General features: G+C 41.2%; 1 protein-coding gene across 8 annotated transcripts in view; it reads right to left on the bottom strand.

Annotated features, from left to right (window-relative positions):
• Positions 1–709: 709 nt before the first annotated feature.
• Positions 710–21,290, bottom strand: part of mybpc1 (myosin binding protein C1) — a 46,834-nt gene continuing 26,253 nt past the window's right edge. For 4 of the 8 annotated variants that reach the window (XM_034163365.1, XM_034163371.1, XM_034163367.1 and 1 more), the window contains 19 exons: positions 18,983–19,146; positions 18,765–18,897; positions 11,851–11,975; positions 11,610–11,715; positions 10,727–10,893; positions 10,471–10,636; positions 10,291–10,397; positions 10,077–10,213; positions 9,825–9,984; positions 9,632–9,736; positions 9,365–9,553; positions 8,454–8,837; positions 6,753–6,841; positions 6,465–6,660; positions 6,180–6,319; positions 5,935–6,094; positions 5,576–5,712; positions 5,092–5,278; positions 710–1,479 (listed from right to left, as the gene is read on the bottom strand). In XM_034163365.1, the coding sequence (XP_034019256.1) occupies positions 1,382–1,479; positions 5,092–5,278; positions 5,576–5,712; positions 5,935–6,094; positions 6,180–6,319; positions 6,465–6,660; positions 6,753–6,841; positions 8,454–8,837; positions 9,365–9,553; positions 9,632–9,736; positions 9,825–9,984; positions 10,077–10,213; positions 10,291–10,397; positions 10,471–10,636; positions 10,727–10,893; positions 11,610–11,715; positions 11,851–11,975; positions 18,765–18,897; positions 18,983–19,146 (2,950 nt within the window). In that variant the 3' untranslated portion in view covers positions 710–1,381. Of the gene's footprint in view, positions 1,480–4,385; positions 4,426–5,091; positions 5,279–5,575; positions 5,713–5,934; positions 6,095–6,179; positions 6,320–6,464; positions 6,661–6,752; positions 6,842–8,453; positions 8,838–9,364; positions 9,554–9,631; positions 9,737–9,824; positions 9,985–10,076; positions 10,214–10,290; positions 10,398–10,470; positions 10,637–10,726; positions 10,894–11,609; positions 11,716–11,850; positions 11,976–13,254; positions 13,264–18,764; positions 18,898–18,982; positions 19,147–21,290 lie in introns of all 8 variants that reach the window. The other 4 variants (XM_034163372.1, XM_034163366.1, XM_034163368.1 and 1 more) reach the window with 4 other exon arrangements.

The following is a 21,290-nucleotide window of genomic DNA, read 5'->3' as shown; positions in this document are numbered from 1 at the left end:
TATGGGATATAACGTAAGCAAAACAGTTATTTTTCAAATGATTTGTTCCATTAATGTCCACCAGATTTTAGTCATTTTATCCTTGTTATTCGGCCTTTTAAGTTGGAACCCTATGAGATGATAGCATGTATTGTTTTTGAATTATTAACAAACTGTAGAGGATGAGCTCATCTGTTTTTCTACTCTCTGAACATGCAAGGCTTTCCCAAAGCCTCAGAATAATATACCAGCTATACTAGACCTACTGTGTAGATCTCGACTGTATGATGTCAAAGGTAAATGGCTAAACCACTAAGCCACCATGCTGCCGAAATTTACCTGATATAGTAAAACTGAGGGTCAGACCTTACACCCGGTGTGCTGGACATTTTATGTCTCAAATGCAAATTTCCCCCGTTAAAGATTTGCACAACTGTCCACATTACTCAAACACAGTCCAAACACCAATACCGACATCTGTGAAGTATAATGACATATTGATTGTATAAAAAAACAACAAAACTCTAAACACACTATCATCATTATTTTATTGTTCATGATGCAAAAACAAATGGCAAATCTTTTCCCACCCTCCACTATGACACAATACAGATAAATGTTTTTTGTTGATCTTAAATTTCAAAATCCATATTTTCCATTATTTTCATCCACCCTGCAGATTATATATGTACTTGCTTTGTTGTAACGTGCACATAAAACAGACTACTCGTGACAAGGAGTAAATTTCTTTTTATTGTAATGCATGGATCATAATTACAAAGGTAAAACCTCTCACTTAAATCAAGCCTCAAGTACGTTATCAGTCACAAGATATAACTTCACATGCAGAATATAAGCTGTTAAACCTCTAACGCTTTCCGCTTATTAACAAATAACTCACCTTAGGTCAACATAATCATTTATCCCACATTACTCACATCTGTTTTCATTTCTCTTGCCATACAGAAGTTTAGAGACACCCTAAAAATACCAAGCACTGTTTATACATTATTTTTTCCTTTTGTCTGTACCCCAGAAATGAATGATCTGCTTCACTAAGCACCCCCAAATCAGATCCACATGTAAATACAAACTGTAGGTGTGTGTGTTGCTGTTTGTGATATATAGCTTTTATATGTTTTTTTTTTTTTTTTTTTTGAATGCACACAACGCATCAAATTTCAAAAGTTAGAATCAAAACATTGCTGACATGCATCTGAGCTGACACAGCCTCTCAAACAGAAATGGGTGACGCAGAAGATGAACTGGCTCCAAACCTGCACACAGCATACCACACCAAGACAGCCAAGACACAAGACAGCCTTGGCCATCGTTTATCGTCCTTCTGTCCATTTCCGGAGTGCAGGACGGCTCTCAACAGTAATGGCAGCTAAAGTCCAAATTACTTCTCCGGCTCACCGGTCTTCACCTCGTTCATGTACTTGTTGATCAGGTGTAGGGGCACTCCGCGTTGCATGAGTTCATAAAAGGTGAACCCACCTGGGGAACACATGACACACACTTATGAGGTTGTTGTGAGACAAAGATGAAGAGGTGGAGAGTGAGGCACAGTTGGGAGGGATGCACCAGTACTGATACCATGCTAATTAATTTTTTCTGCACTGTGCTTGTGACTGATGCATGCATGCACGTACGCTAGCTAGAGGTGGGCGGATCGATCCTAATATCGATACCAACGCTGGTATTGATATTGAACGATCCTCGTATAAAAAGATCGATACTCAAGCTTTTTTTCCTCTCCCACACGCAGTGACTGCTGCGCACGCAGATTTATTAAAGTCTACTCTCTGTCTGTAAGAGCAGTGCTGCGCTGTCACACAACACAGAGCAGTGCACCCTTGTATTGTGGTTTGTCAGCCCCCTACCTCAGGAGATTTTGTTTTAAGTTGTGTTGAGTGATTTTTTTTTTGTTGTTGTTTAAACAAAAATGTTGATTGTGATAATAAAGTATTTTGTTGTCACGTACAGAGTTTGGTGAAATTCTATCCTAGGTCTTTTGGATCCTTTGGATCTGTGAAGCTTAAATATGAAAAAGTATCGGTATCGGTATTGATATCTGCGATAGTGGGCCTATATTTACTTGGTATCGGATAAATACCAAAATTCCCGGTATCGCCCACCTCTAACGCTAGCAGGGCGACAGACCACTGACTTGACTTTCTCATTGCAGCGGCATGTAACGGAAATTGTGTAGAGCAGCTGCTGACACAAATGCACTGCTGACATGTGCTTAATTAATGCACAGTTTAATGTGAAAGCAGTAATGTCGGCCACTATTGCACGGGCGCTAATGCTCTTAAGACACTGGTGTATGGCGCAATTGCATCCTGCCTTCTTGTGATACTAATCCACCAACACTTGCACCCAAGTCCAACCCGACCTTATTTTCAGCGCAATACCCCCATGGGCACACAAATGAATGCAACTGCACCCATCATTTAATCAGTGTGGGTACTGCGCATGAAAATTGTGCTGCGCTGTGCACCTCTATGCGCTGCATGAAAATTCAGTAAGGTATGTCTTCTATAATATATTCCAGTTCTAAAGTAGAACTCTACTAGTGTATACTAAGGTATATCTAAATATCTAAAAAAGAAGAGTAGAATAGAGTAGAGTTGAGCCACTTAGGTGCCTGGTCTTGAGAACCAGGGATGGTAGGTTCAAAAGCTTTTTTTTTATCCCATGGGAACTCTCCGTACCCACCCAAGCAGCTCAAGAAATTTTACATAATGTATACTCATATAAGTGATATTTACACAATAAGGGTAATAAACAAAATATACAACAACATATACAAGAAATATAGTACTACATGATATATAGGAATTAGCTTCTAAACCTAAATATTCATACAGGAGAAGATTATATTATATGTATACCTAGTCTATAGACTAGTAGTAAAATAAATTATAGCTAGTAGGCTAAGCTATAAATATGGTTAATTTATTATAGAAACAGAAGCTATGATGTAATATGTTATAGGTATCTATCTAAAGTTCACCCTACTAGCTTACTATAGGAAGATAAAATACATATTCTATATGCTATCTAATGGAAACCCCAAAATAGGATACTATATATTATTATCTATTCAAGAACCCACAAACTGAAGAATATTAAAAATCTACACCATGTAAAATAAATAAGTAAATCACGAAAATAAGCTAACTATAGCTAGATGAGCTACCGTTAAATTAGCCGTTAATAAGCCAGCTGTACCTTGCTAGCCAACATGGTAAACAAAGCCGGTAACTAGTGTATAAAGTACAATTGTGCATGTAAGATAGCAATCTATATGTTTTACAAAGTGCAATATAGGAAAACACTATATGTTTTATAAAGTGCAATATAGGAAAACAAAGGGGAATCACGATCATATGCGATTATCTACAAGCATTTTCTTAGTTATAAAAGCGTTGTTGATGGCGCATAATGCTACTCTACACATAAGAACAATCCTAATCCATTCCACACTGTGAAGTACTACCTACATGGATCAGTATAGGTATCAGATGACACCCTGAGATAGGATATTTGTCTTGGAAGAGAAAATGAAAGACTGGTGCATCCCTAAAATAAAAGACGATAAAGTGGGGGGTTTGAGCATAGGGCTACAAGAAAAAGAAATGGGAAAAAGGGGCAAAATCAGGAGTCTATAGAACTGGATAAGGAGAGAAAGGAGAGAATAAAGATGGTTAGAATTGGTTTATAAAACGTACATTGGCTCAGGCTCGCAGAACAAAGATCAAAAACTCATGGAAACTGCAAAACTGCTGTAAAGTTCCAGATTAATGAAGCACATACGGTCTTAAGTCATCCAACAAAGGGCTGCGATGGGAGCTGTGTTTTCTCCTGTTATGCATACACAAGGAAAGTTCTGAGCATTAGTTTAGTGCGGTCGGATTTGCTTGAATATATTCAACAGCAGTCACAGAAACAGGATGTGTAGACAGACGTCTTGTCTATGAAGCGTACGACCTGGTTGTCCTCATGATTCAAGGCAACGGTTAGAAATATCGCACTCACCTTGTGTGTGTCTCGCACATTTTACACGAGCAGTGTCTCTCATTTCACACCATTCAGTCAACTCACACCAAAAACTGCAACGATCAGTAAAGAATTTTCAAAATAAAGTCACCCAGCTTAAGGAAGACGAGGCAGAAGATTTAGGGATCGACTCAGCTCAAGCTAGTGGTCATGCAAATCCTTTTTTTATTAATGCACGCATTGTGTTTTTGCACATTTTGGTTCACCGGATCCTGCTTTGTGTGGAAAAGACAAGCTACCACAGTTCCGCCAACTGACACAAGCACGGTTGCAGGCTGGCTGAAAGATGCATAATGAATGACATAAGCTTCATATGCCAAATCCATATGAAAGCTTACCTTTATATGAGAACATACATTCACAATTCTTGAGTTTGGACTGGGGGAGAGAGAAGAGAAGAGGGGTTAACAAAATGTTTACATGGAGTTATATGTGTGCACCAGGGAATACTGTTGAGTTATTACTGGATAATTTTTAAAAAATGAAGAGTTAACCAAAAGGAGACGCTGGAATCAGCTCTACCGTATGTGTTATGCTTACTGAGGTGTGACCGGTCGCCAACTGTGTGTGGCGCCGGAGTGCTGTGATGATGAAAATGGCGTGGATGGATTGAGCTGAATAGGGTTGTGGGGGAGAAATGAAATCGGGGAGAAACCTCAGCATGTACTGGTAATGGAAAAAGTGTCTCCAGGTATTATGTGGATTGCACACACACAAAATTATTATTATGCAATAGTAAGACATTATTTGTATGCTATAGGTGATCAGATACTTACATGCCAACTGTGCGTAATGCCAGCCCTTTGGTATACCGCATCACAAAGTTCAATCATTATAGTGCCAAATCTGGTTTCCCAAATCAGCTGCTGCCTCTTTACTGGAATGTCATTTATAGGAGGCAAATTTTCCATTTTATGTAGCAAAAATCCTTAAATGAGATTACTGGACATGCATCAATACAGAGAAAAGCTTTGGGAAGCCAGATTCATGCACTCACAGGTAACCAGGGAGGCCCACAGGGATTATTTCTGGGTCCACACTGACCTTTCACCTCCAGCTTGCAATCCACTTGGGCCTCTCCCAGATCATTGATGGCCTTGCAGGTGTACATGCCACCATCATAAGGGCTGGGCTTCCTAATCTCCAGAGTGCATACCCCTTGGTTACTAAACATACGGTAGCGTGGGTTGTCAATGATGATTATCTTGTTCTTCATCCAGATCACTTTGGGCTGCAGTTAAGACAATGAAATTCCTGCATTTTAGCAACAGAACTCATGAGCAAACAGCAGTATGTTCTATGTTTATCTAAGCATAGTCTATATGAATGGTTCTCAACCATTTTTGGTAGAATCTTCAGTACATTTGATCAACCTTCTTATGCCCATACCACAGCACGGTATAGTAATGCCATTTTCAAGATTTTTAAATTGGCTGCTTTTCTAGCTCAGTTATGACTGTCAAATAGGAATTAAAATTCTGCAAAATGTAAACCCCCACTGATAAACACTTGTGGTTCTCACACTTACCCTTGGGTTGGCACGGACACTGCAGTGAAGAGTGGCGTTGTAGCCAGCGACGGCGTTAGTGTTGATCAGTGGCTGTGTGAACGTCGGTGCCTCCTTGAAGTCGTGATCATTGTATTCCGGTATTTTCACCTGCAAACCTGTGGAGGGAAGGGCACAAGAATGGTTCTGTGATTTGATACTGGATCTAAACTGCTTTCTGAGGGAGATTTTTTTGTGTGTGTGTTGAAGGCATCACTGGCTGAAACCACTGTCTGAAGGCTTGTCAGCTATTAGAAGAAGATAAGCTATTTTTCAGGTAACGTAGGAAGAGAAGGTGTTTATTTGAAGTGCAAAGTCAAAGATTTGCTAGAATACTGTACCTTCTTTTATAATCAAGGCACTTTTTTTGGTTTGAGTTGCGGTTTCACTCAGGCCACACATATTTTCTGAGAAGACCCTGAAGAAATACTCATTCCCAACCACCAGCTCTGTGATAGTGATACAGTTACGGTGGTAGTGGTCAATGCACGTGTACCATTCCTGTAAAGAAAGCATGTTAAAATAGACTTTTATTTGCCTGATTCCTTTTACAAATGTTTAAATATAGTACATATTATATTTCTACCATTGTCTTCTTGTCTGCTTTCTGAATAGTGTAGCCTGTTATTGGGGCATTGCCACTGTCTCTTGGAGGAGTCCAGACCAGAGCCACATTTCCTCCCCAAACATCTTCAATTGTTACTGTCAGCGGAGGCCCAGGTAGATCTGACAATGGGTGACAAAATGATCTACAGTTTATAGTGTTTGGAAAATGACCAAAAATATCTCACTATGCTTCAAAAATGCAACTGATGTTATTTTGATTCGATGTACGCGCCATAACTACATTGTTATGATCCATTCAACTCACCTACAATTTGTATGTCAATAACGGCTGTGTCCACATGGTTCTCAACCTGTACCGTCATCACATATTTGCCAGAGTGGCTTCGTTCAGCTTTGCGAATGAAGATGATGCTGTCACATTCTGTGTTACGGATGCTGACGTGGCTGGAATCTATGGGCTTTTCATCCTTCAGCCAAGTGACCTTTGGCCTGGGTTTGCCCTATGGGCATCACACAGAAATGAGATGAGTTTAGTAGTTTATGCGGTGCTGCAGTGAACATATTGGATGAGTGAGGACGGAGAACACTTTACCATAAATGGCACTACAAGGTTGACTGCTTCTCCAACTCTGCGAGTGTATGTTACCTTCAAGTGTCGGGGGACCCGGATCTTGGGTGGTTCTAGGAATGAGAAGCTGTGTTATTGTAGAAGAATTCAAGATATGTTTACTACAACCCCTGGCAAAAATTATGGAATCACCGGCCTCAGAGGATGTTCATTCAGTTGTTTAATTTTGTAGAAAAAAAGCAGATCACAGACATGACACAAAACTAAAGTCATTTCAAATGGCAACTTTCTGGCTTTAAGAAACACTATAAGAAATCAAGAAAAAAAAGATTGTGGCAGTCAGTAACGGTTACTTTTTTAGACCAAGCAGAGGAAAAAAATATGGAATCACTCAATTCTGAGGAATAAATTATGGAATCACCCTGTAAATTTTCATCCCCAAAACTAACACCTGCATCAAATCAGATCTGCTCGTTAGTCTGCATCTAAAAAGGAGTGATCACACCTTGGAGAGCTGTTGCACCAAGTGGACTGACATGAATCATGGCTCCAACACGAGAGATGTCTATTGAAACAAAGGAGAGGATTATCAAACTCTTAAAAGAGGGTAAATCATCACGCAATGTTGCAAAAGATGTTGGTTGTTCAGTCAGCTGTGTCTAAACTCTGGACCAAATACAAACAACATGGGAAGGTTGTTAAAGGCAAACATACTGGTAGACCAAGGAAGACATCAAAGCGTCAAGACAGAAAACTTAAAGCAATATGTCTCAAAAATCGAAAAATGCACAACAAAACAAATGAGGAACGAATGGGAGGAAACTGGAGTCAACGTCTGTGACCGAACTGTAAGAAACCGCCTAAAGGAAATGGGATTTACATACAGAAAAGCTAAACGAAAGCCATCATTAACACCTAAACAGAAAAAAAACAAGGTTACAATGGGCTAAGGAAAAGCAATCGTGGACTGTGGATGACTGGATGAAAGTCATATTCAGTGATGAATCTCGAATCTGCATTGGGCAAGGTGATGATGCTGGAACTTTTGTTTGGTGCCGTTCCAATGGGATTTATAACGATGACTGCCTGAAGAGAACATGTAAATTTCCACAGTCATTGATGATATGGGGCTGCATGTCAGGTAAAGGCACTGGGGAGATGGCTGTCATTACATCATCAATAAATGCACAAGTTTACGTTGATATTTTGGACAATTGAAAGGATGTTTGGGGATGATGAAATCATTTTTCAAGATGATAATGCATCTTGCCATAGAGCAAAAACTGTGAAAACATTCCTTGCAAAAAGACACATAGGGTCAATGTCATGGCATAGGGTCAATGTCAACGAGCAGATGTGATTTGATGCAGGTGTTAGTTTTGGGGATGAAAATTTACAGGGTGATTCCATCATTTTTTCCTCAGAATTGAGTGATTCCATATTTTTTTTTCCTCTGCTTGGTCTAAAAAAGTAACAGTTACTGACTGCCACAATCTTTTTTCTTGATTTCTTATAGTGTTTCTTAAAGCCAGAAAATTGCCATTTGAAATGACTTTAGTTTTGTGTCATGTCTGTGATCTGCTTTTTTTCTTCAAAATTAAACAACTGAATGAACATCCTCTGAGGCCGGTGATTCCATAATTTTTGCCAGGGGTTGTACTTTCTCAAAAAACACGATATGTTCATTGGAAACATCAAGTCCAATGTAGTTTTTTCACAACTCACCAATAACTTCTTTGACAAGGATTGAGTGTTGAATGGTGCGTGGCGCGCTGGCACCAGCAGCATTAATGGCCTTGACTCGAATTAAGATTTTACTCGACGGCGTCAGCCCAGTGATGGTAAACTTAGTCTTGTCTATCAGCTCGTCGTTGGCTGCTATCCACTCATCAGCTGTAGGGAAACAGTATTTAGCACATGAGGTCCATTTGGAAAAACAAATACTTGTAGAGGATTCATGTGAGGTTGGCTCACTTCCTTCCAAGCAGTATTCCACTAAGTACCCATCTAGACCAGCAGCTCCAATGGTTTCAGGTGGGCGCCACTTGACGGTCACTGTGGTGTCAGTCACATCGTCCACAACTAACATGGTGGGCTCACTGGTCACAGCTGCATAGAGACAGGCCCATGTGAGATCACAAGGATCATAGCTACCATTCCTAAATTGTTTTCCAAAACATAAAGTAATTTTTGCCAACCGCAAACATGTGACCAAGCTGCCACTTTCTCTGGCCATCAGTCTGCATGTCAGATGTCATTACTCCCTACGCTTGTGGTCTATTCTTGTATTCTGAATCAACTCCCAACAGTCTCTGGTCTCTTAAAACTCTAATCCACCGATGATTTGGCAGCCATTATAAAGACATATTTATTATCCTTTAAAGCTCCAACATGTCCAGTGGAGGTCACAGTCAGAATGCTTTGGATAGTGTGGGAAGGGCAACAACAGCTGCATCACATGTTTACCAAGGGCAGATGACATATGTAGGGTCACTATTGTGTTCATTATTCGATAGAATTCATGTTTTCTAATGCAACTTAGGTAAACTTTCTTGGACGTATTATTTGTGGTAACAACTCAAAGGCCAGTGTTGACATAGCTGGGCATCGCAGGAAACAAAAATTGTGCTACTCACCCAGCGGAGTAAAAGCTTTAGATGGCTCGCTTGGTTTGGACACACCAATGGCATTGACTGCAAAGACCCGCAATTCATATGGTACCCCTTCAATCATCTTCTTGGGTTCAAATGATGTTTCTTTGATCAGATCAAAGTTCAGTCTCATCCATCGAGAGCTCTGTTTCTTTTTTCTTTCAATGTAGTAACCTTTAGGAGATGTTCAAAAAAATCTTGTGAGTAATCACAATCACCCATGTGAGAGAAAAGATAAAATACTGTGTTTACCTAATATTGGTGATCCCCCATCATATTTCGGGGGTTCCCATGTCATCGAGCACCAATCACCACCCACCACTGGGATTAGGGGAGCATCTGGAGTGTCTGGGATGTCTGCAGATAACACAAGGCTGCTTTAATGGTCTGAAAGACAAATTCCTTTCACCCAGTGATTGGTGTAGTTTGTGTTGTTCGATCTTACCTACAACTTTGATTTTGACACTGGCTGAGGCCTCACCAGCCTCATTCTGCAAGACTATCTTGTAGTTCCCAGTGTCTTCCCGCTCTGTGATGTCAATCGTCAGGCTGGTGTGGTCACCAAATGTTTCAGCTCGGACACGATGGCCAGACTCAAGAATGACCTGAGACAAAAAGAGGCACAATTCCATACATAGTAGCAAAATGTGGAAAATAATAATCACAATCACCGTAGACTAATAAGACAGACACTGACCCTTTCTCCCTTCATCCACACCACTCTGGGTACTGGTTCTCCACTGATGGGGATTTCCAAGCGAAGTTTGTTTCCTGCCACAATTACCACTGTGTTGTCTGGGAAGTTCAAGCTATCCAAATGCACTCTTGGTGGGTCTGCCAATAATAAAATAAATTATGCTGTTGCTCTCACAATAGGTGTAAAATGCTAGATCCAATGAAAACAATCTCACCAATGATATGGATTTTGGCAGAGAGGCTCTGTGAGTATCCTTCAGGTACAAAAGTGTAATCTCCTGCATCATGAAGGGAACTGGCTGAAATTTCAAGTCGGTGCACTCTGGAGAAACAAATCATTGTTAGCAACTGTGCAACATTGCTTTTAATTTAGTAGAGTTTAACGGAAGACCTACTTATTTCTATGTATGATGTTTATGCGGTCATTCGCCTGGATTAGTTGTCCATTCCTGTACCAACGGCCAGGAACATTGCCTGGGTAGATCTCGCAATGCAACTTCATCGGTTGACCCAGCAAAACTGTCATATCCTGCAGGTCCTGGTAGATTTTCAGTGGTTTCACTGCGGTGAGAGAAAACATGATAGAGTATATCCACTATCTTATTCTTTTTGCATGTGAAAAACTATGAAGAAGGGCGGGATGATATGTACGGTCAACTTGAATGTGAGCCTCGGATGTTCCCCCGGTGGCCATGATGGAGTATGTCCCAGTGTCTTCCTTGGAGGCATCATCAATGACCAAGTAGTGTTTTTTTCCGTCAACTTTAACTCGATATCTGGATCGTACTCCTGTTGGAACCTCAACACCATTTTTCATCCTAAAAAGAAAGAAAGAACAGAAATGGAGAATGGAGTGAAATAGAAATGGAAATAGAAATAGAGATGGGTGTGGTATCTGTTCCAGAAACTGTCCTGTGTACCGGCAACATTTCCTGTATGATTGTTTTGTAATTTGTGTATGTAGTATGGCTGAGTGTGAAGGGGCTGGGATGAGGATCAGCATCTCTAAATCTGAGGCCATGGTTCTCAACATGAAACCAATGGATTGCCTACTCTGGGTAGGGAATGCGGCCTTGCCCCAAGTGAAGGAGTTCAAGTTCCTCGGGGTCTTGTTCACGAGTGAGGGGATGATGGAACGTGAGACTGGCTGGAGAATCGGCGCAGCAGGGGCGGTATTGCATTCGCTTTATCGTACTGTTGTGACGAAAAGGGAGCTGACCCAAAAGGTGAAGCTCTTGATCTACTTGTCAGTCTCACCTATGGTCATGAGTCAATTTTTCAATTTTCAATTTTATTTATATAGCGCCAAATCACAACAAACAGTTGTGATTTGGCGCTTTCGGTCATGAGTGTTGGGTCATGACCGAAAGAACTAGATTGCGGGTTAGGGTTAGAGTTAGTGTGGAGTCTTTAAGCAATCTGTGAGCTAAAACTCCTGACTAAAGACTATCCAGTCTTCCTAGTCGTGGCCCCATGTGTTTACAGTAATTAAAATTATGCGTAATTAACGTACACACTGAACCTTTAGCCTTACCATTTTACTTGAGCGCCTTCCTCTGACACTTCGCATTCCAACTCAATCCGTTCATTCACTGTAGTTTTCACTGGCTCAATTCCTTTAACTATCTTCACTGGCAATTCTGCAGAAGAGACACGATAAAGAAACTGAAGAAGGACTGAGGGCTATCTTAAAATACAGCTTTGCACTCAATAAAAAGCAGGTATTTTTCAGTGAGTAGCAAGCTAACAAATCTGAACCACGCAAGTTAGGATACCTTTGACGAACAGCTCTGTGGTGCATTTCTCATCTCCGGCTGCTACAGCATACGCGGCGTCGTCATTCAAGGTGCAGTTGTTGATGACCATTATCCTTTGTGTGCCTTTATGCTCAAAAATGTACCTAAATGGGAGGAGTGTTAGTTAAATTTGCAGCCTAGTAATGAGATTACATGTGAACATTAGGGGTGTAATGATGTACAATGACTTGAGATGTCGTAATTCAAAAATGACGCCCTCTTGATATTTACAGAATTAGGCCTGAAGTGGAGATATGTGGGTCAACGGTGGAGTTATTTTCATCCTGCTTCTCTCCAGTTTTGTACCCATTCCTGCAAATTATGTCCTTCTTGGCTATTCTGTATTGTGGTGTGTCCCAAGGTTCTGTCCAGGGACCTCCTTTAGTTTATACAGTGCTGCAAATTATGTCTTTCTTGGCTATTCTGTATTGTGGTGTACCCCAAGGTTCTGTCCAGGGACCTCCTTTAGTTCATACATGCTTCTCCTTTGACCTTTTTAATGCTTTTCTATTAATCCCGTACCACTACTGTATCACTTTATTGTGTTTAAAAATGTTGTTTAAGGCCCTTGTTTTCTGATTGTGCTACACTTTGTCCCATCTGATCACAATCACGATCAGTGCCAGACTGTTTTGTTAGGCTCACGGAGAAAGCGCTTATGATGATGACATTGATATGTACAGTTTTCATATTAAAAATGGCAGTTTTTAAAAAGATATTTAGAACAAAACTTACAGGAAAGGAAATGATCATCAGTGCAACCATGACTTGATTTGCGCTGTAGTTAGGTCATGGCCTCAGGAAGTACATAATCATATTTTAGCTGATAGAGACTATACTATTATACTATATTACTTCAGCTAGCCACAAAAAAAGTTTGACACAACCAACAACTTGCTCCAAGGCAGCAGCTGACTTTACTGTTTAAGTCATGAGGTCATCCAGTGCAGAAATTTACAAAGCTGTGGTGTGTATTTGCAAGTTTGTGGCTTTTTGTTTTATTCAAATTATGGGAAATATATCATGGGTGTATTAAAGTGTGAGATTTGTACTGTGTATCGTATTGGCTTGTGTGCTAGTTGTATCATTACACCCCAGATGATCATATGCAGTAAAGTATGTTAACATATACTACCAAAGTAGTCTTCAAGCAGTGATATTCTGTTCAAAGATATTAAGTAAAATAAAAATAAATTCATTGTGAAAATTGTTGCATAGCTTTAAATTAAAACATTCAACTATGAACGCGTATTTTTTTTAAAAGCAACACCATTTTTATGAAGTCAAACTCAACATGCATCATGCACAAATTCAGATGTCAGATTACACAAAAGCTCAGGGTCACGCTATAAAACTCTGTCATGAGGAAGGGAATGGACTTACTTCCTTTGACTTAAAGTTGGCAGTGGAGCCAGAACGGAGCCGGAGCACAGGGAGTGTACACGAAAAGATTATGGCAGGGAGCACCATGGCATGACATGACAGACAAAGACAGAGAGACATCATGCCTGGGGGGGTATGAAGTCGCCAGCAGTGTTACAATGACGGACGGGATTGAAAGAGAGACAGTGTTTTATAGGGAAGTCTTCAGGACAGGAACTCCTGGAGAAGATACCACAGGAGCCCAAAGCCAGAAAACAGCAATATCCTCCCAGATGGCTTTAACCTTGCATGGCTTTGAACTGAATTTCACCTCATTTAAAGTATTATTTGCATCTCATACAAAAGTATTTCTGTAACTGTACTAATAACTATACTAGGGATGTATGAACCGGACAGACTTCTGACGTTGAATCATTGTCTTTCAAACTGGTATAAACTGCAGAATGTGAATGGCATTTAAAAGAAGGCACATTAAATTAGTAGACAAAAGTATGAAAGTGCTAAATTATATATGCTTAATACATTTATAATACTGTACATTCCTTTTAAAATTAGAATTTAACTTTTCACTCAATCACATTTGGGTGATTCTTTAACTACGGGCACTATTGGCCTTGTAAATGTAATTTCCACCACACCATTGCCTTACAATATAAAGCGCCTTGGGGCAACTGTTTGTTGTGATTTGGCGCTATATACATGTGCTCTGATGTCACTGTTTATCTCCATAGAAACTACCCAAACAATCTTTCATACATACTGTTTAAAGGGACATTACAGTGTTGTGGTGGAAATTACAGCAATAGTGTGGGACAACTACATTTTATTTAAAAAATCACAACAGTTGTATGACATTGAATACCCCAATTATGTTTTGATTATTTTACTGATATTTTATTCAGAGATATTTTAAAACATTAGAAAAAACGTTTCTTTACCATTCATTTTTATCATTGAAGATCAGAAGTCTGGGTGTGGGACAAGCACAAAATGGCATTTGCATAAAATGATGCTGAAAAAAGGTGAAAAAGTCATCATAGACTACTAGAACAAATTTCTTAACACACTTTCATTGTAAAGATAACTATAAAAGTGTGAAATTTCCCCTTTTTTCTGTTTTTCATACAATATGATCAAAGGACGTAATAAGTGCCCATAGTCTAAGAATCACCCATTTATTAATTTGTACTGACTGATTTACAAAATTTTGACATAAAGCTATTGTTGTGTGTTGGGGGGGTGTGGCTGGACATTTTGGTGTTCTTATCTTTTCTTTGCTCTCCAGGTGGTATGAAAACTGATTTGTCTGTGGAGAAGGTGCTGGCTGAAGAGTCCTTCACCCTCATCAACATTATGTGTAGCACCTGTGAATGGTGCTCACGTGCAGCCTTAAAGACTTTCAGCTGAAGCAGATAATGAGATGGCGTTCTGCATTAAAGCCATGTGTGATTCAAGCAGAATTGCCAGGAACACGACCTTGTGATGTTCGTTTGTTAGACGCTGAGGACCGCGCCTGGGTTTGACACATCATGCCTGTGAAGCAGGAAGGGTGACGGACAACTGATCCTCCACCTGTTGTGAGAAGCTGCTCATTTACATAAAGCTTAAATACAGACCTGAATGTGTTGCTGATAGTGTGTGCCTTTTGAAGGATATTGCTTGTAACTGCTGACTTACCTCACCTCTTCTATCCTTCGCAGAGAGTCGGTTTGTCGTGTCCACCTGGGGGGTGTTTGGCTGTAAAGTGAGTCCAGAAGCGCCGGGCTTCGATCCTTTTAGGCGCTGGAGAGCGTGCCAGCCTTCACTCCACCAGACTGACGCATCTTTTGTTTATACACTTTGTTTTGCACCAGAGGTGAAAGAAATAAATTGTTTTGTTATTGGAACCGCTTTCTGGTTATTTTAGCGCTGGGTTCCGTCAGACGCAGGTTCGCTCCTCAACCCGCGTCGACACATAACAGTAGTTCCCGGCCATTCCATAATGGACCCAGCGGCAGAGGCGGTTCCTTTCGCCGAAAAAGTTCAAGAACACTTGGAGAAAATATGGGAGCAATTACAGCATCTCGCAAACCAAATTAAACAAACAGACGCCCGTGTTACGGAGCTTGCAGCGCAAGCCGTTCCGCTTCCTGCTGCTCCAGCTGCGGCACCATCGATACCGGTGCAGATAACTCCGTCACCCAGAGATTCGGCGTCCGAACCGATTATTTGTCATCCGGAGCCTTACGCGGGAGACGTTGAAGCCTGTGCTTCGTTTTTGATGCAATGTTCTCTGGTTTTTGCTCAGCGACCTGCTTCCTTCTCTTCTGATGGGAGCCGTGTTTCATATGTGACAAATTTGCTCCGAGGTGACGCCTTGGCTTGGGTCACAGCGTTGTGGAGTAACAACTCGCCATTGTTAGGATCCTTTAAGGATTTCTCCCGGGAGTTCCGACTGGTTTTTGACCATCCGGTGAAAACGAATACCGTTGCCCAAATCTCAGGCAGGGGAGGCGGAGTGCGGCAGAGTATTTATTCCGTGGACTTCCGGATTTTTTCTGCTCAGTCAGGTTGGAACGCCACAGCTTTACGAGGAGTGTTTGTAGATGGGTTAAATGAGTCATTAAAAGACGAGCTGGCAGTCCGTGACGAGCCAAACGATTTAGATGAGCTAATATCGTTGGTGATTCGTCTAGATGATCGGATGAAGGAGCGTGGACGCGAGAGAGGGCGGCCATCAGAGCGGGTTTTTTCGTCTCAGGGCTTTCCCCGACACAGATCTGGGCCGCCTCTTCTTCGCCCCACTGAGGCTCCTCCGACAGGACCTCTGGCTCCTCTTGCAGACGAGCCCATGCAGCTCGGACGAGCAGAGACCACTGTATTGCCCCGACATATAAGCGTCAAGAAAAATAATGGTGACGTATCTCCAGGTGTTCTGGGACAGGCGAACTAACACACACACAAAAAAAACAAACTTGTAGGGGTTATAATTTGTTTGGGGAGTCAGAGGCGTGTCTGGTGGAGTGAACGTTAGGCGGTTAGAAGCCCGTCTGGGCTCACTTGATCGTTATTTTTTATGTGTATTAGGTATTTTCTGTTTGGGTTTTGGGGTCGTTTTGTTTAGTTGTTTTTTATTTCCCTACATCCCTAACCCCAACCTCACTTGCCCCAAGACTGTTCGTCTTGTGGGTTGTGGGGTGGTGCAGGTTGGTCACGCTGAGCGTTCTCAGAAGACCTCTGCACCTAGGGGGGGGTTGTTAGGGGCGTTTTTCTTGGTTTGGTTAGGGCCCGGTTCCACTCCAGCCTCGGTGAGCCTTTGTACCGTTCGTCATTGGTGTTGCCGGGGTGTGGTGCAGCGGGAACATACCTCAGTCGGAGGGGTGGGCCGATCTGTTGCCGTTCGCCATTTTGGTAGTTCCACCCCTCCCGAGAGGCTGGGGTATGGTCGAGTTGGGGCACCGGACGTATTTCCGGTTTTCCGCTGCGCCTTGGGGTTGGGGCTGGGTTAGTTTTTCCTGTTCCCTTCCCCGGCTTAATGTTTTGAGCCGTTCGCCAAAATTGAGCCGCCGAGGGGCTCTGGGAGGGACCTGGGGTCTTCCGGGGTGCCGGGGAAGGTAACAGGGTTTACAGTTGTTTTATTTGCCCCCGGGGTTGTTTCAGGTAGTCCTCGGGGGTTGGACTTTGATTTTGTTTTGTTTCCTTCCGGGTTCCACCTCCAGGGTTGATGGGATGGTCCTCTGGGGGGGAATTGGCTTGTGGGGCCGACTAGCCAGGTGTGGCCGGGTCTGGGGTTCCGGGGTTGTGGGGAGGGTGCCTCCTGGGGTTTGATGGTACGGTCCTCTGGGGGGCGCCGTTTGCTCCATGTATACCTGGGGACCTTTGTGGGATTCCGGTTCTGGCTATTCCTCCTGGAACCAGCGGTAAAGGCCTTCTGGGGGGGGGTTGGGCTCTGCAGGTCGTTCTGGGGGGGTTGTTTGTTATTTTTCTTTTATGCATTTATGTTAGTATTGTGTTTGTGGGGCTGTGTTGGGTTTTTGCGTTTGGGAGTTTTTCTTTTCTTCCCGGGGTTGGATGGGACGGTCCCCTGGGGAGGTTTTGGGTGGGTTTTATGTTTTTTCTTCTTATTGGAACCGCTTTCTGGTTATTTTAGCGCTGGGTTCCGTCAGACGCAGGTTCGCTCCTCAACCCGCGTCGACACATAACAGCTACATTATATTCAAAATAAGCTCATATACCTTAAAAAGAATACTACAGTAAAGCTTACAGTAAAATAATATGTTACAGTTTCCAAAGCCATTTAGTTAAAGACCTGTGAAGGAGGTACCACCTTTTTCCTGTATAGAGGAGCACATATATACACCAGTTAATGGCAATTAAAAGACAACTTTTGACATTGAACACTAAATTTACACCCATTTGTAGCCTGTGTACAGTCCCATCAGTGTAAAGTCTTTGTAATATGTGAGTGACACAATGTGATTAAACAACTATAGGAAATATGATTTTTTTTTTTTTCACTAGACTTCAGCTGGCAATGGTTCAGTGGTTCTGACATTTTCAAATGATATATGAGAAGCCAAGAGCATGTTACATACAGTACACACCAGTAAAAAGTTTTCACATATATTTTTCACTGTATCTGCAATTACAAAGAGCAGTTTTTAAATAAAATGAAACTATCGGAATTAGTAGCCAGTCTTTTCTTTGCTAATTTACAAAAAATGTTTTATAAATTTATTGTTTTGTTTAAAATAATTCTAAGTTAAATCATAAAAACAACAATTTCCTTATTTACTTTTGATAAGAAAAATTCTGTTAAAGCAAATTTTTAGCTGAAAGTCCATATACCTGGGTACTTATAGATAAGGTGTTTTTTTTCATATTTTACCTATTTTCTTCTCTTTTTTTTTTTTTTACCTATTCTGTATTTATCTTTACTATTTAAAAAATCCCATGCACATTTGGTTTATTCTCCATGTAGATCTGGAGTTGTGTCAGGAAGGGCATCTGGTGTAAAATCTACATGCAGTTCCATTCCAAATACGGGTGAGATCTAGATAAATAATCCACTGTGATGCAGCCAAAAGAAAAAGTTGAAGTAGTTTTGTCTTGAGCAAATGAGCAATTGTTATGAAGCAATTTCCCTGCAGGAATTAATAAATTATTAATGCGAATTTGAAAATTCTTAATCTGAATGATGACTACACACATAAAGAGTGTACTTCCACGCCAGACCTGTTGGTGGCAAGGTAGTGCATGGCTGTTTTGAATACTGCACAGAAATTATTAAGAATAAGAAAGTTTAGCTAATAAAAACGACTTAAATAACTGCCTGGATAGTGACTGAATGCATGTGTATAGAATAAGTGAACCATTGTGACAAAATGGAAAACATGTAATACTGGAAGACTGATAAAGAAGGGAATCATCACAAATGAAACACATTGTGTCGAATGTGTTTTATTTGTGCAGTGTTGAAGTGGTGATAGGTAGAAGATACACTGAAATCTGGACTAAATATCATTACATACTTGGGAGAGGGCCTGATCTCCTGTCCATTCTTGTACCACTTCAGCTCAACTGTGGGGTCAGCCAGATCCACCACTAAGCGGATCTTTGAGCCTTTATCCACCTGATATGCAGGTTCCAGCTTCTTCGCAAAAGCTTTGAACAGACAAAACTAAGATGAGAGAAGAAGTCGCTGACAGTTGTCCTAAGACTGAGGTTTCAAGCGTCCAATAAAACATACCTTCGCTCTTCTTCTCCTCCTTGGGAATTTTCTTCATCCTCCGCAGGAGACCTCTCAGATCAGTGATGCCATACATGAAGGCAATCCTTTCATACTCATCTGGCCGAGCATTCTTCAGTATCTCCCACACATCAATCTCTGGAGTGTCATCCTGTTTGGGTTCCCTGTCAGTGCCAGATACGAAGGGCTAATATGAGTGTCTTACAGTCTCCCTTATTTGTCCTGAGGAACTACTCATTCAGAGAGAGAGGAGGCTAACCTGTGGTGTGGTAATGAAGACTCTTAGTTATAGTTATAGTCTTTAAGGTGTTTCGGCACTAATCCAAGTGGATTTGTCAGTCTGGGATAAACTGGTTTGGAAACTCAAAAGCGGCGTGTTTCCATTGATGAACAGTGGCCGATACAGGAAAAGTTTATTGCTGAGGCTTAACAATCACACTTATATCAGTGTGGCATACAACAGAAGGATGTTTACCTGAAGGACACTAAGTCCTACAATATATCGTTTCTGAGGCCCATTCGGATGGTGCTTCTCCTCAAAGCTATAGCACAAAGGAAGTGTCCTTGATTGGACACCAGTCTATCTCGTGTTACATCTCAAGGTAAGGCCGGTACCCATTCTCAGCCGGGTGGAGTGGGACAAAATAGATGAAGCGTCTTGCCCAAGGACACAGACAGGTAGCCTGGAACCCCTGTATATAGTACAGTATACTGGAGATCCAACTCCAGTTTATGAATCTGACATTCTCAGTGTGGAAGACTATGTATAATTATTAACTATAACTTGGGTTTCCAAACCAGTTCAGTCAGTGTAGACCAGGGGTAGGCAACCTGTTCCAGAAAGAGCCATGAGGGTGCAGGTTTTCTTTGCAGCCACTGACTCCACCAGGTGATTTCACTGATTAACTGATTCCATCTGCTCAAAGTGATATTAATCAGTAAAATCACCTGGTGGAGTCAGTGGCTGCAAAGAAAACCTGCACCCTCATGGCTCTTTCTGGAACAGGTTGCCTACCCCTGGTGTAGACCGAAAAAACCTCTCAGAGGGGTGCAGCAACATCTTTAAGACCAAAACAAGATGACCAGATGCTTTTGATTAAACCTATGTAAATAGTCTAAGATGGAGGCACTGGTTCCAGTATCCTTTGGGTTTTTGAGTCAAGAAATATTAATGATGTTGATGTTTTCCTCTGTTCCTACCCTGCATAGAGTTCCTCAGGATTTGTTAGTCAAAGGGATGGGCATGGCAAGCAATGAATACAGATACTGTGATGGGGTAGCAGTAAAAATTGAAGGACACAGGTATTCTCTAATTTGGGGAAAGATATGATAGGTTAATTATGTTTCTATTTAAAATTATTATTTTTTAATTCATTAATTTTTTTTACCACTATTGGTGGCTGAAGATCATGAGGGTACTTCAAAAAAGATCTCAGCCTCACCTGGAAACAAAAGTATCTAGGTAGATTCTCAAGTTGTGACAATGGGATGACAAAGCTTGAACACCAGTGGACCAAATGTGCTGAATTAAGAATTTATTGGAAAAATAATGCAATAATCTTTCTCCTCTGAGGTTTTCTGGGTGAGGCCAAGAACATTTTGAAATACTCTTCTGTTTATCTGCAGTATCTCCAGCTTTCTAGCCTGTTCCTCTCCACTATTTCTCCCCGCAGGAGGAGGACCTCTTCAACAGTTTTCTACTTTAGTGTATTCTGTTCATTCCTTTGTCAAAAAAACACCTGCGCTCTTTGAGTTCATCTGCCTGTTGCGAGCATCATTTGTCTTTCCCATCTGTTGCCGTTTTGCCTGGCCAATTGGTCGGCACTGTGTCAATTCCATATTGTTCTTTCCTTTAGTAAGTCTTGAACACTGGTTCTTCATGATACTTTGGTTAACTTTTCTTCTGAGTCTAATCAAGGATATGCAGTATATTGGCACAAAACTGAAAATATATGGCAACATGGAGTTTAAATAAAAGTTGCTTTTTTGTCTTAGCTTGAGTCCTGATTGAGACAGAGGACAAAACAAAGTACATTATGCCCTGTAGAGGGCATAAACAAAAAGGCGTGTGCTAGGTTTGGACCCATGAACCAAAAAAAATATGACATTTGATTTGAATCTTTAAAAATGCAAATAATTTTTGTTGTTATAAGCTATAACTTGTGCTAACCTGCTCCAGTTATGATTTTGGATGTTGCCACTGCTCCACTATGACACCTCAGGCGGCTAGTTCATTGATTTTCACATTGGATGTTGGTGTTTTAATATTATTAGGGTTGAAGTAACACCCAAATTAATACTGGGTGGA

This window comes from Thalassophryne amazonica, chromosome 22 (assembly GCF_902500255.1).
Source record: "Thalassophryne amazonica chromosome 22, fThaAma1.1, whole genome shotgun sequence".
Classification (NCBI taxonomy): domain Eukaryota; kingdom Metazoa; phylum Chordata; class Actinopteri; order Batrachoidiformes; family Batrachoididae; genus Thalassophryne; species Thalassophryne amazonica.
The sequence above is the reverse complement of the archived record's forward strand: the minus strand, read 5'-3'. Positions and strand labels throughout refer to the sequence as shown.